Raw genomic sequence first — 13,999 nt, forward strand, 5'->3', positions numbered from 1 at the left:
TGGCTGCTTGTGTGCTGATGACATCACTGACAGCGTTTCAAGCTTTGGAGAAAGCATTTAAAAACATCGTCAAATCAGCTGATTTATCAGCGGATTAATCATTCATCTGCAGGTTCCAGTGGATAGATAAACACAGAGTTTTTAATTTTTGTAATTTTATAACTATTTAAAATAAAACTAACAAATTTATAACATCCTGCCGTTTTTTAACTATCAGTGTATTTCTTTCTGACATTGTTTTTTTTTTTTTTTTTAATTACAAAACAGTAAAGAACTGAGCATTTCTGCCTTAAAATACCATATTGGTCAAAATGACTGCATGCATGTCTGATACTTTTTACTGTGACTTTAAATATGTGTGCATTTTCTTGCCAAGCAACTTCCTGCTAACATAAACAAAACTTTCTGATGGCAAAAACATCAATTTACTTTAGATATCTTTAAAAACAGCATATTATGTGCAGTGAAATAGCTCCTGATGAAAAGTGAAAATGAAAGCCAAGACCTTTAAGTGTTTTAGTATCTTAACTACATATTTATAGGCTGTATTACCAAAAAACGGTTATATTTTTAGGGTAATGGTGTCAGTAAATATGATGCCAGACATTCAAAGCTTAATTTTAATATCTCAATAATAGCTTTGAATGTAAATATGTTGTGACAATATGGCGTTTTATATGAGAACCGTCAGAATGAGCAGTGTAGTAATTCTAATAGTTACAGAATTCTAGTTCCACTGTTAATATAGCCTACTCTCATGTCTGTGCTAACGCAGAATGAAGCGAGTGCATCGATGCCCATTCTGACCAATCACAGATGTTTCTGGTGAGCTCCTGAACACACAGGCACGCGGCTCATGCTGATATGCTCTCTCATTGGCTGCAGCTCGTCACTACATCTGACCACGCGTGGGGTTGAGTCGGCCGACTGCTCTGGAATATTTAGCATGCTGAATGTTGGATTTCCATCTGCGAGGTGTCGGCGACGCGTAAAGAGTGCCGAGCACCCGCAGATTTCTTCCCGATCACAGCCCGATCTGTCGGCGAGCTCTGTAATTTCCAAATCGGGCTCAAATCAGGCTTAAAATCCTCTAGTGTGAACTAGGCTTACAAGGTTCGATGCTTTCTATCCCTTATTTTTTTATTTGGTTATTTATTTGGTGCATGTACTCGTGTGCGATCGGAAAACTAGTGTCTGCCTCTCCTTTCACTCCGCCCCGAAGCCCCAGCTGGCCCACTTTGGCCCAAGGTATTCGGCGGGCCGAAAAAGGCCGGCCGCTGGCCCCGAGAAAACCCCGCTTTGGCTCGATTAGGCCCTGGAAGTGACAGTGGAAACGCGACTGGCCTTGGCTCGCCCTGTCTCGCTCGCTTTAGACGCGATAGTGGAAACGTGGCTATTGATCCTGCTTCTCTTTTTGCAGCAAATTCCATTTTTACTGTTGATTTTTGGCACCAGTTAATCAGGAAGTGATGATTTTGTTCGCTTGACTCTTTGTCGTTGTATTTTGCACGGTCTGTATTTTGCACTGTTGTTGTATTTAAACTGTCTGTATTTTGTACTGTCTGGAGCCAGCACCTAAGCTTTTCACTCATCATAGCACACATGCTGCTGATGATGTGACAAGAAAAGTGATTTGATTTGAATGCAAACGCAGCTTTTTTCGCATATCTTTTATGCTAAAATCCAGTTTTGTGCATAAAGTTCATTCCCATTTTTGGATAGAAACATAGTTCATGAGTGCTTATGTGCATTTAGGTGAACTAGGTAGCACATTCAAAGCTGCAAGAAGGATTTAATTTAATATTCTTATTATTAAAATATATCTGAATGAGGATTAAATGACTGAGTTGGTCTTTGAGAATGAAAACCAACCTGTTTGTTCCTGTGGATCTTCCAGTTTGACTGTGAATGTTTCTTCAATCTTCACATCTTCACTCTCCTCTTTAATAAACGCCATCTTTATAACAGTGTGGAGATCAGTCACTTGAGCAGGAGTTTTTCTCTGTGTTTGGACACTATCCTGTTTAAAATAAATAAAACTATGAACAGAAACAAAATAACTTCTTAACACTTACTTCAACAGTTTCTTTATATGAGAGTGATTAACAATAAGAAATCAGGTAAGTTTGAGCAAGAAACAATAGCAACAAACAAATGACCTGATTAAAACTAGTAACGTTACTCCATTTCTTATATAGCCATAAACTTAGAATGGACTGACAATATACTATTTAATAAATTACATTTTCAATAAAGAACTTATTACACACATCTCTGTAACTTTTTTTTTTACTTTATTCTTTATGCATGTTCTTAATTGTTTTTGTTTGTTTTATTTAGCTTATTGTCTGCTTACAATGCATAGCACTTTTTTTGCATATGACAAATTTCCTCTTGAGGACAAAAAGTTTATCCTATCTTTATTCAAACAATTGTACTAATTCACTCACAGTAATGAGGGCTATGTTGTATAAAGGGTAAAATAATATTGTCAACAGCAGGTACATAATAACACTGAATGAAAAAAACTGAAACTTTAATTAATCGCTTTATATAAGTGTAAACACTTTAAAACAAACCTTTCTCCTGTTGAATCAGAGCGCTGGAACGGCGCAGGCTTATGACGTCACACGCTACGCCAAAATAAAAGTATTTTTAAACCTTTTTTTGCCACTTACTGTTGCAGTCTTGACTTAGTGATACATTTCTCCTTCGTTTCCACTTTCTCACAGACGCACATATATTCAGTATTTGGAGTTGATCAAAACCTTTACTCTAAACATTTTAAGACAGTTAAAAAAACTTTTTTTAATCCACTAAGACTAATTGTTTAAAGCAAAAATCTCAACATTCTAAAAGGTATGACAAATAATCTAATGAGTGTTTGGAGCTAAAAGTTTACAGAAAAGGAGGTAAAATAGGTGTCCTTCATGTAAAAAGTATTCATTACTACTACACGTTTTAGTTCTTCTAACTAGTCATGACTTATATATAGTTTTTCTCTGCGTTTGGACACTTTATCCTGTTAAAAATTAACAAAGCAATAAAAATGTAAAATGAATAAAACAATAAACAGAAAGAAAATAACTTCTCTTCTTCTTATGAGAGTAATTAACAAAACGAAATCAGATAAGTCTGAGCAAGAAACTATAGCCACAAATTAGCTGATTAAAACTAGCACTCCATTTCTTATATAAATTGATGTAAACTTAGAATGGAATGACATTATACTGTTTAATAAATTAAAGCTTCAGTAAGACACTTATTACACACACGTTGGTAAATAGTCATCATTACTGTGAGTAAAATAGTACTTCGTTGAATGTGTCTGTAAAGTTTCAGCTCAAAACACCCATCAGATTATTTGTTATACATTTTAGAATGCTGGGATTTTTTGCTTAGTCTAGTTGGAATATATATAATATATATATTATAGAAGTTAAACAAAATTGTGTTAATGTAGATTTAACTCGAGGAGCACAGTGAATATTCATTCTCCTTTGCTTTTAAAAGGTGTTAGTCTGTTAGATAAGAAATGAAACAATAGCTTTGTGTGTCAAATTTTTCATTTAAAAGGAAAATTTATTTTAGAGAAAAGTATTACTGGAGGTCTTTGGTTGAGGATATAGACTAGAACCTGGCTTTTACCTGAGAAATATTGCATTTCCAACAAGGCAAAAGAAATACACTTTAAAATTGTACAGAAAATCTACCCTGTAAAATTCTAGTATTTCCAAATTTTTTGACATCGACAGCTCCTGTTCATTCTGCAAACAAGCAGAGGAGACACTTGTACATATGTTTTTTGATTGTCCAATATGTAAGCAATTTTGGTCACTCCTAAATTTTCATATATCTACTTTTGCCAATGCTGTGAATTGCTTTAATCTAAATGACATTATTTTTATTATAATAACCCAAAAGCTAAATCCCTGGAACACATCATACATTTTTTTTTTAAAATCTTATATGGCAAATTTTTCATTCACAAACAGAAATTCACAAATAATTACTCATCATTTGCTCATTTTAGAATAGAATTTAACACTCTCCTAACATCACTTCATCTTATTAACAATAAAAAAAAAATTTCCTGAATGATTCCTGAAATATTATGCAGATGTATTTAAAGAAGATTCTCGATTTTAGTTCCTTTCCTTATGGTGATTTGTTTCCCAGACAGCACACATACGTTGGGCCGACGTCGGCCGAAGGTCAACACGTCGGCACCTTTAATTCTAACATTATGGCGTCCGGAATGGGTCAATAACCTGACGCTGCAACGTGCACTCGTCTCACTGAACGTGACGTCTGCGTCTGCCGAACGTGACGTCTGCGTCTGCCGAACGTGACGTCTGCGTCTGCCACATTCTGTTCAGCTGCCTGAACGTGACGTCTGCGTGTCGTCTGCCACTTTACTGTTCCGCTGCTTATTCCAGCTTTATTTTACCTATTAGTTCTCTATTATTGTTTTTACTTAAGTCCTCAGTTATGTTTAATTTGTAATTGAGTTCTTTTACCATTTTTATTCACAGCTTTTTATTTCAACTGGTATATATTTATAAATATTTATACAAATGATATAAACATTTTGGTATGCCATAATTAAATGTCAATTTAAATAACATAAACAATATTCGTACAGTTATAATTTTATGTAGTTGTACAGTTTGTCAAGTTTTGACTGACAGGTGTTCTGACATAATAATACAAAAAAATACACCTCAAAAGTCAAGAGCATGCTCACTTTATAATTATTATTATTATTTTGTACTTTTATAGCCTAAATGTTTTTGCAGGTACATACAAATTTTGTATTATCAGGTACAGAAAACCTGGAAGGGAATCGACATTTTAGAGTCAAGGTTTCTCTTAATTATCCCATATCATCACATATCAAGTGTGTTTAGCACCTGCAGGAAAAGCAGAAAATCAGCCCCTGATGTACTGACAAAGGCCCTCTTTTGGAATGTGTTGCACTTAAATATGTTGTATCACATTTATTTTATCTAAGTAACGTTACTGAAAATTACCACATACATCACAAACATTCCGCGTTTGTGTCGGGTAATTAAATCGTCAGCTGTTCAGCAGTACCTGTTTCTACCGGCAGGTGGGAGTGGCACTGTTGTCACATGGTTTTAAAAAAACTCCGCTACTGCACTTCATTTATTCATTGTTTTAAGGAGCTTAAGTTGATGAGGTAATATTTTTTTCTCTTTTGCGAAGGTGAATAGTTCTAACGATTGATGAAGCTTAATATTTGTTTGCACTGTATAAAATGAGTGTAGTTTTGTTGAAATAAAATAACTGTAATCGATCATACCAATGTAAATACATGCGAATTAGTCAGTAAAATCTAAATTGTACTAGCTTTCTAGATATGAAGTAGATATCTAGGCATAGTTATCGAGATATGATATGGCCAGTCACTTCTGTTTCTGTAATTAAATCACAGTGAATTAATGGATCTAGCTTATTATTTTTATAGCTACATTCTACTGTAACATGCTATGTCAGTTAGCAGGGGATTATAAATCGACTTTCTTATTAAAATGCCTAAAATGGCTGTAAGAACACATATAGTTGAACTCAGAATTATTAGCCCCCCATTTACCCCTAATTTTTTCCCCTAATTTCTAATTTCTGTTTAACGGAGATTTTTTTTCCAACACATTTCTAAACATTATGGTTTCAATAACTAATTTCTAATAACTGAATCATTTTATCTTTACCATTATAACTGTAAATCATATTTGACTAGACATTTTTAAGACTATACAGCTTAAAGTGACAATTACAGGCTTTAAATTCAGGGTAGGTAGGCAAGTTATTGAATATTGATGGTTTGTTGTGTAGACTATCGGAAAAAAATAGCTTGAAGGGGCTAATCATTTTGACTTGAAAATGTTTTTTTTTTTTTAAATGCAAAATTGCTTTTATTCTAGCTGAAATAAAACAAATGAGACTTTCTCCAGAAGAAAATATTATTATCAGACATACTGTGGAAATTTCCTTGCTCTGTTAAACATCATTTGGGAAATATTTAAAAAAGAAAAGAAAATTCAAAGGGGGATAATAATTCTTTCTGTATAAAACATTCATTGTCGCAGTCGTGTAAATGATCAAAGTTTTGTCATGTTTTTTCAGATCTTATTTTTATTCAACTACAGCAATAGCTGATGCCTTCATCCATATTAGGGATTTCCTGGACTGTTCATCTTCTTTGTGAGGCATATATAATTTCTGCTCAATTATGAATGAAACGGGCATTACATGTATTTAAAGTGCTACAATGCCCACATCAACCATTTTGAGGAAAACTGAAAAAAAAATCCCTCTAAAGTAATTTGTAGTAAACATATTTTTAGCATATAGATCTTTATTGTAATTTTTTGTACTATTTTTTTATAAAGTTGTTATTATATCAAAAAGAGTAGCCTATTCAATATCAATATTTTGCATGGTATTGAATTAAAATATTTCAGTATCTTGACAACACACCTAAAGTAATCACTCTGTCCAACATGTTTGTAGCTTTGTATCACATTGCATAACAACTCACTCTAGAAAATAAATCATATTTTCAATTTTGAAGACATGCAGAAAATTACATTTTCAAAAAAAGTAACAAAAAAACTTAAGTGGTGTGATATGGCTTATAACAGACTAGTAATTAAAAAGTGGGTTCATTTATCAATGTTTTTTTCCTTTTTGGTGTTACAAGTCACAAAGCTTCACAATTGATTGGTAAACTGTCAACTCAAAAACCCTTTATTTATTATTAAACCATTTATAATCCTATTATTAACATTACAGTACATCACCTTATGTAAGTGAGGGTATATTAGTGGGGTGAATTAGAGCGTCTTTTTTGTGTGGTTAGGGGATACTTTTTAGGGGCTAAGCCCCTTATCCCTTTCGACCCTAGCAACATCCCTGTAGCAAATGGTTAGGCAAATTTATAAAATTATGTAATTGTCCTTTTCTTACATTATCAATTGCTTGTGTCATGTTGCTCAAAAAGTGCAATTATTTATTGAATAGTGTAACCCAGTAGTCACCAACCTTTTTAAGCCCAAGATTTCCTAGTTCAACCTTGATGATAAGGAAGGTCTACCTAAAGATAAACAGGTAGAAGACAGCTTTTTCCTTGAGCCCTTTATTTCATTTTTTTGTATCAATATTCTTACACATTCTTCAGTCTGCATATTTCGAATATTTACTTCATCTCTATTTTTTGCCTTTACCATTTTAACCTTAAGTGTGGAATATTTTAAATCTTCATGTCTTATATTTGTTAAATACATTAAATTTTAATATGTCACTATAAGGCTTTTATGAGTCAAATTAAATAATTTACACTGCAAAAAAAATTTAGATTAATGTTTCAAATACATTTTTAATGTGCTGAAAATGTTGGTAGAAATTTCATGTCACCAATATAACAATGTACTTTATCAGTATTACCTGATGTAAACTATGACAGTCATTGAACAAGACTGGACTATATGTATATTAATTATTTAAATTTTATGATCACAAATTGACTGTTTTTGAGTGCTTAAACACAAAATGTATTTTTTTAGTGTACACAAAAACAGCAGGTGCTATGAACAAAGTATTTTATTTACCACAATTACTACACAAAAAAATGTTTTTGCATGACAAAAAACACTAGACACAAAAAAGAACAATATAAAATGGGGTTACAAACAACACTAGACACAAAAAAGAACACTATAAAATGGGGTTACAAACAACACTAGACACAAAAAAGAACAATATAAAATGGGGTTACAAAGAACACTAGAAACAAAAAAGAACAATATAAAATGGGGTTACAAAGAACACTAGACACAAAAAAGAACAATATAAAATGGGGTTACAAACAACACTAGACACAAAATAGAACACTATAAAATGGGGTTACAAACAACACTAGACACAAAAAAGAACAATATAAAATGGGGTTACAAACAACACTAGACACAAAATAGAACACTATAAAATGGGGTTACAAACAACACTAGACACAAAAAAACAATATAAAATGGGGTTACAAACAACACTAGACACAAAAAAGAACAATATAAAATGGGGTTACAAAGAACACTAGACACAAAAAAGAACACTATAAAATGGGGTTACAAACAACACTAGACACAAAATAGAACACTATAAAATGGGGTTACAAACAACACTAGACACAAAAAAGAACAATATAAAATGGGGTTACAAACAACACTAGACACAAAATAGAACACTATAAAATGGGGTTACAAACAACACTAGACACAAAAAAGAACACTATAAAATGGGATTACAAACAACACTAGACACAAAATAGAACACTATAAAATGGGGTTACAAAGAACACTAGACACAAAATAGAACACTATAAAATGGGGTTACAAACAACACTAGACACAAAAAAGAACAATATAAAATGGGGTTACAAAGAACACTAGACACAAAATAGAACACTATAAAATGGGGTTACAAACAACACTAGACACAAAAAAGAACACTATAAAATGGGGTTACAAACAACACTAGACACAAAATAGAACACTATAAAATGGGGTTACAAAGAACACTAGACACAAAATAGAACACTATAAAATGGGGTTACAAACAACACTAGACACAAAAAAGAACACTATAAAATGGGGTTACAAACAACACTAGACACAAAATAGAACACTATAAAATGGGGTGACAAAGAACACTAGACACAAAAAAGAACAATAGTGGTTGCCATAAACTGAACTACATTACCCCAAATGTGGGGGCCTGCAAAATGCCCTCTTTCATATAAGTTTCAAAGTCCTCAAACAATCGATGCATTGGCAGCCTCAAAACAATAGTGCATGTATTTGCTTCAGGGTAAATTTTGGCATGCTCATCATCCTGTTGATGCAGGAACTCAAGTGCTGCTTGAACAGGGAAACCCAGCCTTGGAATGGAGGTTGAACCTGAAGCAAATGCTAAAACCTGGCTTAAAGAAAGTGGTGACGATGCTCCCTCTAAGAAAAAAAAAGATAAAAATAAAAAGATTAATCAGGTTTTCATTTAATTTTAAATATGGATATTCTTACAAAAAACCATAATCACTTCAGTAGGCATTTATTATGTAACAAATTTTGTTTGACTGCTCCGATCATGATCAAATGTTTTTTTTTTTTAGATTGGAACAGTCAGTACTTATGTGCACTCATATGTGCTCATAGAACACTGTTTCTATAGCAATCTATGTACTTATAATGTCATGAACTAATAATGTATAATCACAAACATCAAAGAAATAAAGAAAAAAGACAGAATCAATTTATTTTTATTTTTCATATATGTGATTTTAACCACACCTATAACCATGTAATACATGAAGCTAGAATAAATTTTTTTTGAGTGTAAAAGCAGAACATTTGGTGTCTATTTTGAAATATTTTTTGTGCAGATATTCGTGCAACAAAATATTGTGGGGGTCATGAAAATTAGATGAAAATCATTAAAAACACTGGAGGTGGCTGGCAACCTTTAAAAAAACATTGGAGAGGTAAGAAAGCACATAACAATTGTATGTTACAGAGTGTAAACCATGTATAAGGCCGTACTCACACTATGTACAGTTGCCTTGAACCGGGCCAAAGCACGCTTGTCTCCAATATTTTGCAGAACAGATTGCTGCCTCGTTAGCAAAATGCAGCCTGCGGGTTAATGATGACATAACTAACATTCCACCCCAAACCACGGCACCTTAGTGAATATAACAATTCAAATAATTAATATTAATGAATATTACACCTGCTCTATGAAAATCAAATGATTCACTACATCAGTAAATCTGACATAACTTGATCAGAAATCTAAAAAGGCAAGAAAAAGATTAAGCCATCAATAGAAAATAATACTGTGGTAAAGAGTCTTGCGGGGGCAATATTTATTTTTTATTCCCACTGCAACAGTGCCATTGTGGTCCAGTGGTCAGCATGTTGAGTTACAATGCTGCCGACCAGTGTTCGAACCTCACCTGAATGATTATAATTTTTTTATTATTGTTAAGACATGTAATACTGTTAGGGTTGTATAACATTTGAAGTTCTAAATCTTTTCTTGAAAAAGATGTGATAGTGTCATAAGAAACTGAATTGATATAGTCAGTCGTGAACTGAGGTGGCCCGGTCTAAGGCTTAAACTCCAGGGCTGTAAAGGAGTCCCTCTCCGGCCCTGAGTCCTCGTGCTGCATGAACAAAATATATGCTAATAGGTATATGCTAACATGCCAATAGGACATTTAATTTGGCAGTAACCTGGGTTAATTTCTTCTGGTAAACTGATTGCCATCACAAAATCGCTTCGTTTTATGCTTGAACAACTAAATGAATGCCAAAGTCTGTTTAACTGATTGTATTTTAATTACATTACAACATCGATGCTGTAAAGGGGGCCGTATAAAATGGAAAAAAAAACACAATAAAAGGTCACTGTAAGTTTATTAGTATAGGAACATTAGCTTGGCATTTACCCTATTATGAGGTTTGCTGAAGGTGCGCAGCTGTCGTGCAGTGAGGGTTTTGCCTCTTTAATAATCTACAACAGTTTGCATTTACTGAACAGCAAGAATGATTAATAAATCCATATCAAACAGTCCCTTATAAGTCACGTCTCGCTTTCAGTTTCAGACTCTGGCGCGTTTTGCACTCACACACAAGCACTGGCCCACCTCTTCCCGATTCAGCGCACTCACACTTCTCAAACTATCCGGGAAACAAGCCTGGGCATGGTTCGGATAGCATAGTGTGAGAAGGCCCTAATATAACCCAGTGGTTTACAACCCTGTTCCTGGGGACTTATTATCCCAGAGTTTATCTGCAACCCTTATCAAACACACCTAAAGTGGCCAATTAAGCTCCCCAAGACAGCTTGAAAATTGTTGTCAAGTGCACTAAATCCGGTTGGAAATAAACTTTACAGGATACCAGGAACAAGGTTGAAGACCTCCGATATAACCAATTGTATATTACCTTCCACATCTAGAAGCCAGTCCCTCCAGAAACAAACAATCCTGTTTTCTAGGGTCCTTTTGTTAGTGCCAACTGGTGACAGCTGCGGGATGAAGAGCTCCGCTAAGTCTTTTGCTGTAAGTGGCTTCTCTTTAAACATCAAAATTTCTCGAAAGAGACTTGGATGTTGTTCCAAATGTTGCAAAAGCTGCAAACATTCCAGGCCTTCCTTGAATCTGAAAAAAATAATAATATAATTTAAGCATGAACAAGCTATGGTGATTTTTTTTAGTGATTTTATCTCAGAAAAAAAACAATGTACTTGATATTACTAATTATGCATAATTTGCTGTTATTACCAATAGTATCTGGATGCAGCCTTTATGATGCAAGCTGAGACTGCATCACTCAGCGATGCAGTGTCAGACACAATGCCCTCAATGGAGTGACTTTACTGTGACGGGTAGGGTTAGGTGAGCCCATTAAAAAGCATTGGATGTAGCCCAGATTGCACTGCACCAGGTCTGCAGCCAGACACCTCTCGTTATTACTGTATTAAGTATATCTGGCAACATGTAACCACTACACATTAAAATTTTGTGTTACTTATTTTCTACTCTTAATATTTGTATGTTTAAATACATTAATCTTTTTTTAGAAAGTCACCATTTCAAACAAATAATAATAATAAGGAAAGTAATCGCAGTAGAACCATAATTATTAATAAAATTACTGCTTATATTTGGCTTGTTTGTGTGCTGTTGCACATCTCTGTGTGTGGATTAAGCAAAGTGAACATACTTTGAGCACCTGCCTGTCAGGCTCATATTACTTTCACACCCTTATGCCATTGACTTTAGATCAGGTCTTTGCTAGATAATGAAGTAGTCTATTTCAGTTGCCACAAAATAAAAACATGCCAACAATGAGCCTTGTGCTATCTTATCCAGACATTTTACATTTAGGGCCCTATCGTTACACCCGGCGCAATGTGGCACAAGGGACAACGCAATTGTTGTTTGCTAGTTTCAGCTTGGCGCAAGACTCGTTTTGAGGTTTTGCGCCATGCTGTTTAAATAGCAAATGCATTTGCGCTCAAATGTGCGCCCATAGGTGTTCTAGTCTTAAACGGAAGGCATTCTGAGGTGCATTGCTAATTTGAGAAACTATAATAGATTTTTCAATAGACCAGGACAAAGCCAGTCTAAAGTCGATCGCAGAGTGCGTTAGTTGTGCGCCTTGCTTACACTGCTTAATACACACAAGATGTAGAGCAATACGCAAATATCTTTAAAAATGAAAAAGAATTAAAATATTAAGGATATATATAGGACATAATAAGAATATATATAGGATATAAATATAAAGGATTAAAATATTACAAAACATTATTTTCCAGCCTACATAAATAAAATAAAAAACTGCTTTCATGCCTTCATCATCTCGGGGGGCTTTCTCAGTTCATTCCTAACAGTTTTCTTTTGTATAATGTTATTATTATTAGCAGTATTATTTATTATATCCATATTTATATTTGTTTTATTAAACACAAGCTTAGATTTGCCCACCTGTCAGGTTTTAGACCATATGGGGCACAGCATATGTTTTAGGATATAACTCAGGTTTTTGAGCACACTTCGTTATTATTGTTCATTTATTCGTTTGCTGGAAATTAGAACTGAATTTCGAAATTGTTTTGAAACAAATATTTGCGCTTAACAAACAAAATAATTATGTATAGGCTAATGGATATCTGTGCGTACAAGGTTTCCCTATCCACGAGAGCGAAAATAGATTATGAGAGGCCTAATTTTAGTTTAACTTAACTTTTGTTTAACTGTTTTCTTGCTAGTGAAATGCTCAGTTTTTCCACTTACACTTACTTTAAGTCATGTAAATAAGCAAATGCGCTTAAGACAAGACACAACTGGCTCTTCAATGGAATGAGAGATAAGACTGGTTTATTCTCAAAACACACCTATAACTCATTAAGAAAATAAGCTCAACCCTTTTAGATCATGTGCTACGGCGCAAAGCGGATTTTTCCATCCTTAAAATAGCAAAAGTGGAATCTGACACGCCCCTTAAAGCGTTTTGCGCCCTGTGCTTTGTGCATGGACCGTCAAAATAGAGCCCCTAGTGTTAAGCTATTATTTAGCGACCTCTTCTGGTTATACATGGGTATTGCATTTTATGTTAGAGTCATTATTTCATGACATCATAAATAAGAGCCTAGGTATTCAGAAGCCGCATGAAGAGCACATGGTTGTAGCTATTATTTGCTCCTTGATACAAGAGTTACTGAAGGCACATTTGGTATGTAGACATTATTTTTTCATAATTTGACTTATATTTGTTTATGCTTATGCTATAGGCTTGTTATTATACATGCAGTATGTTCATTTTGTTCCTTATTTGATAAATTGTAATATATGACTACATGTATGATTCAGTAGGGTGTGAAAACAGTGATCTATTTTGCATAGAGCGCCAATTGTGCTTGTTTATTTGACATATTATTGATCCAGCATATATACCATTCTGTATTTTGTATGTTTTACGTTATTTCATAAGCAACAGTAAAGGGTTCAAACTTATCCCTTGAGTCTGTTGTCATTGGAAGACGTTATCTCTCTGTCGAATCAAGCAAGGCATTTGATATAAGGGGCAAAACAAGCCTGAACTCGTTTTCAGATCAGCATGCATATGGGTGCACAGATGGAGACAAGTGCATTTTCTCTATAAAAACATGGCAGAGGACATGGAAATGAAAAATGCATCAGATTTAAACTATCAAAAAAAAAAAATGTACATGCTGCTACATTGCACCAGGTGTATTATACTTTGACTTGACTTTGAAAAGCCTTGTTTAAGTTGTATCACTTATTTAAACATTAGTTATATTTAGTAACTCACTGCTGCACAGAATCCTTTAACCTGCTCTCCAGCAAGAAGTTTGTAGCTGCTACAACCATTTCATCTCTGTCCTCTAA

The 13,999-nt window shown here is 34.0% G+C and overlaps 2 protein-coding genes and 1 long non-coding RNA gene across 6 annotated transcripts in view; 1 reads left to right on the forward strand and 2 right to left on the reverse strand.

Annotated features, from left to right (window-relative positions):
- si:ch73-110p20.1 overlaps positions 1-13,999 on the forward strand; it is a 592,105-nt gene that overhangs the window by 343,204 nt on the left and 234,902 nt on the right.
- The window catches only part of LOC100535035 (uncharacterized), a 304,783-nt gene that overhangs the window by 272,908 nt on the left and 17,876 nt on the right, over positions 1-13,999 (reverse strand). The gene's annotated exons all lie outside the window — the stretch shown is intronic.
- Positions 1-13,999, reverse strand: part of LOC137489462 (uncharacterized) — a 243,196-nt gene that overhangs the window by 129,310 nt on the left and 99,887 nt on the right. For 2 of the 4 annotated variants that reach the window (XM_073948498.1, XM_073948497.1), the window contains exon 2: positions 1,873-2,020. The exons of 1 other annotated variant lie outside the window; for it this stretch is intronic. In XM_073948498.1, coding sequence (XP_073804599.1) covers positions 1,873-1,957 — 85 coding nt within the window. In that variant the 5' untranslated portion in view covers positions 1,958-2,020. Of the gene's footprint in view, positions 1-1,872; positions 2,021-2,579; positions 2,633-13,999 lie in introns of those variants that run through there. One more of the 4 variants, XM_073948496.1, reaches the window with a different exon arrangement.

Source organism: Danio rerio, chromosome 4, assembly GCF_049306965.1.
Source record: "Danio rerio strain Tuebingen ecotype United States chromosome 4, GRCz12tu, whole genome shotgun sequence".
NCBI classification, from domain to species: Eukaryota; Metazoa; Chordata; class Actinopteri; order Cypriniformes; family Danionidae; genus Danio; species Danio rerio.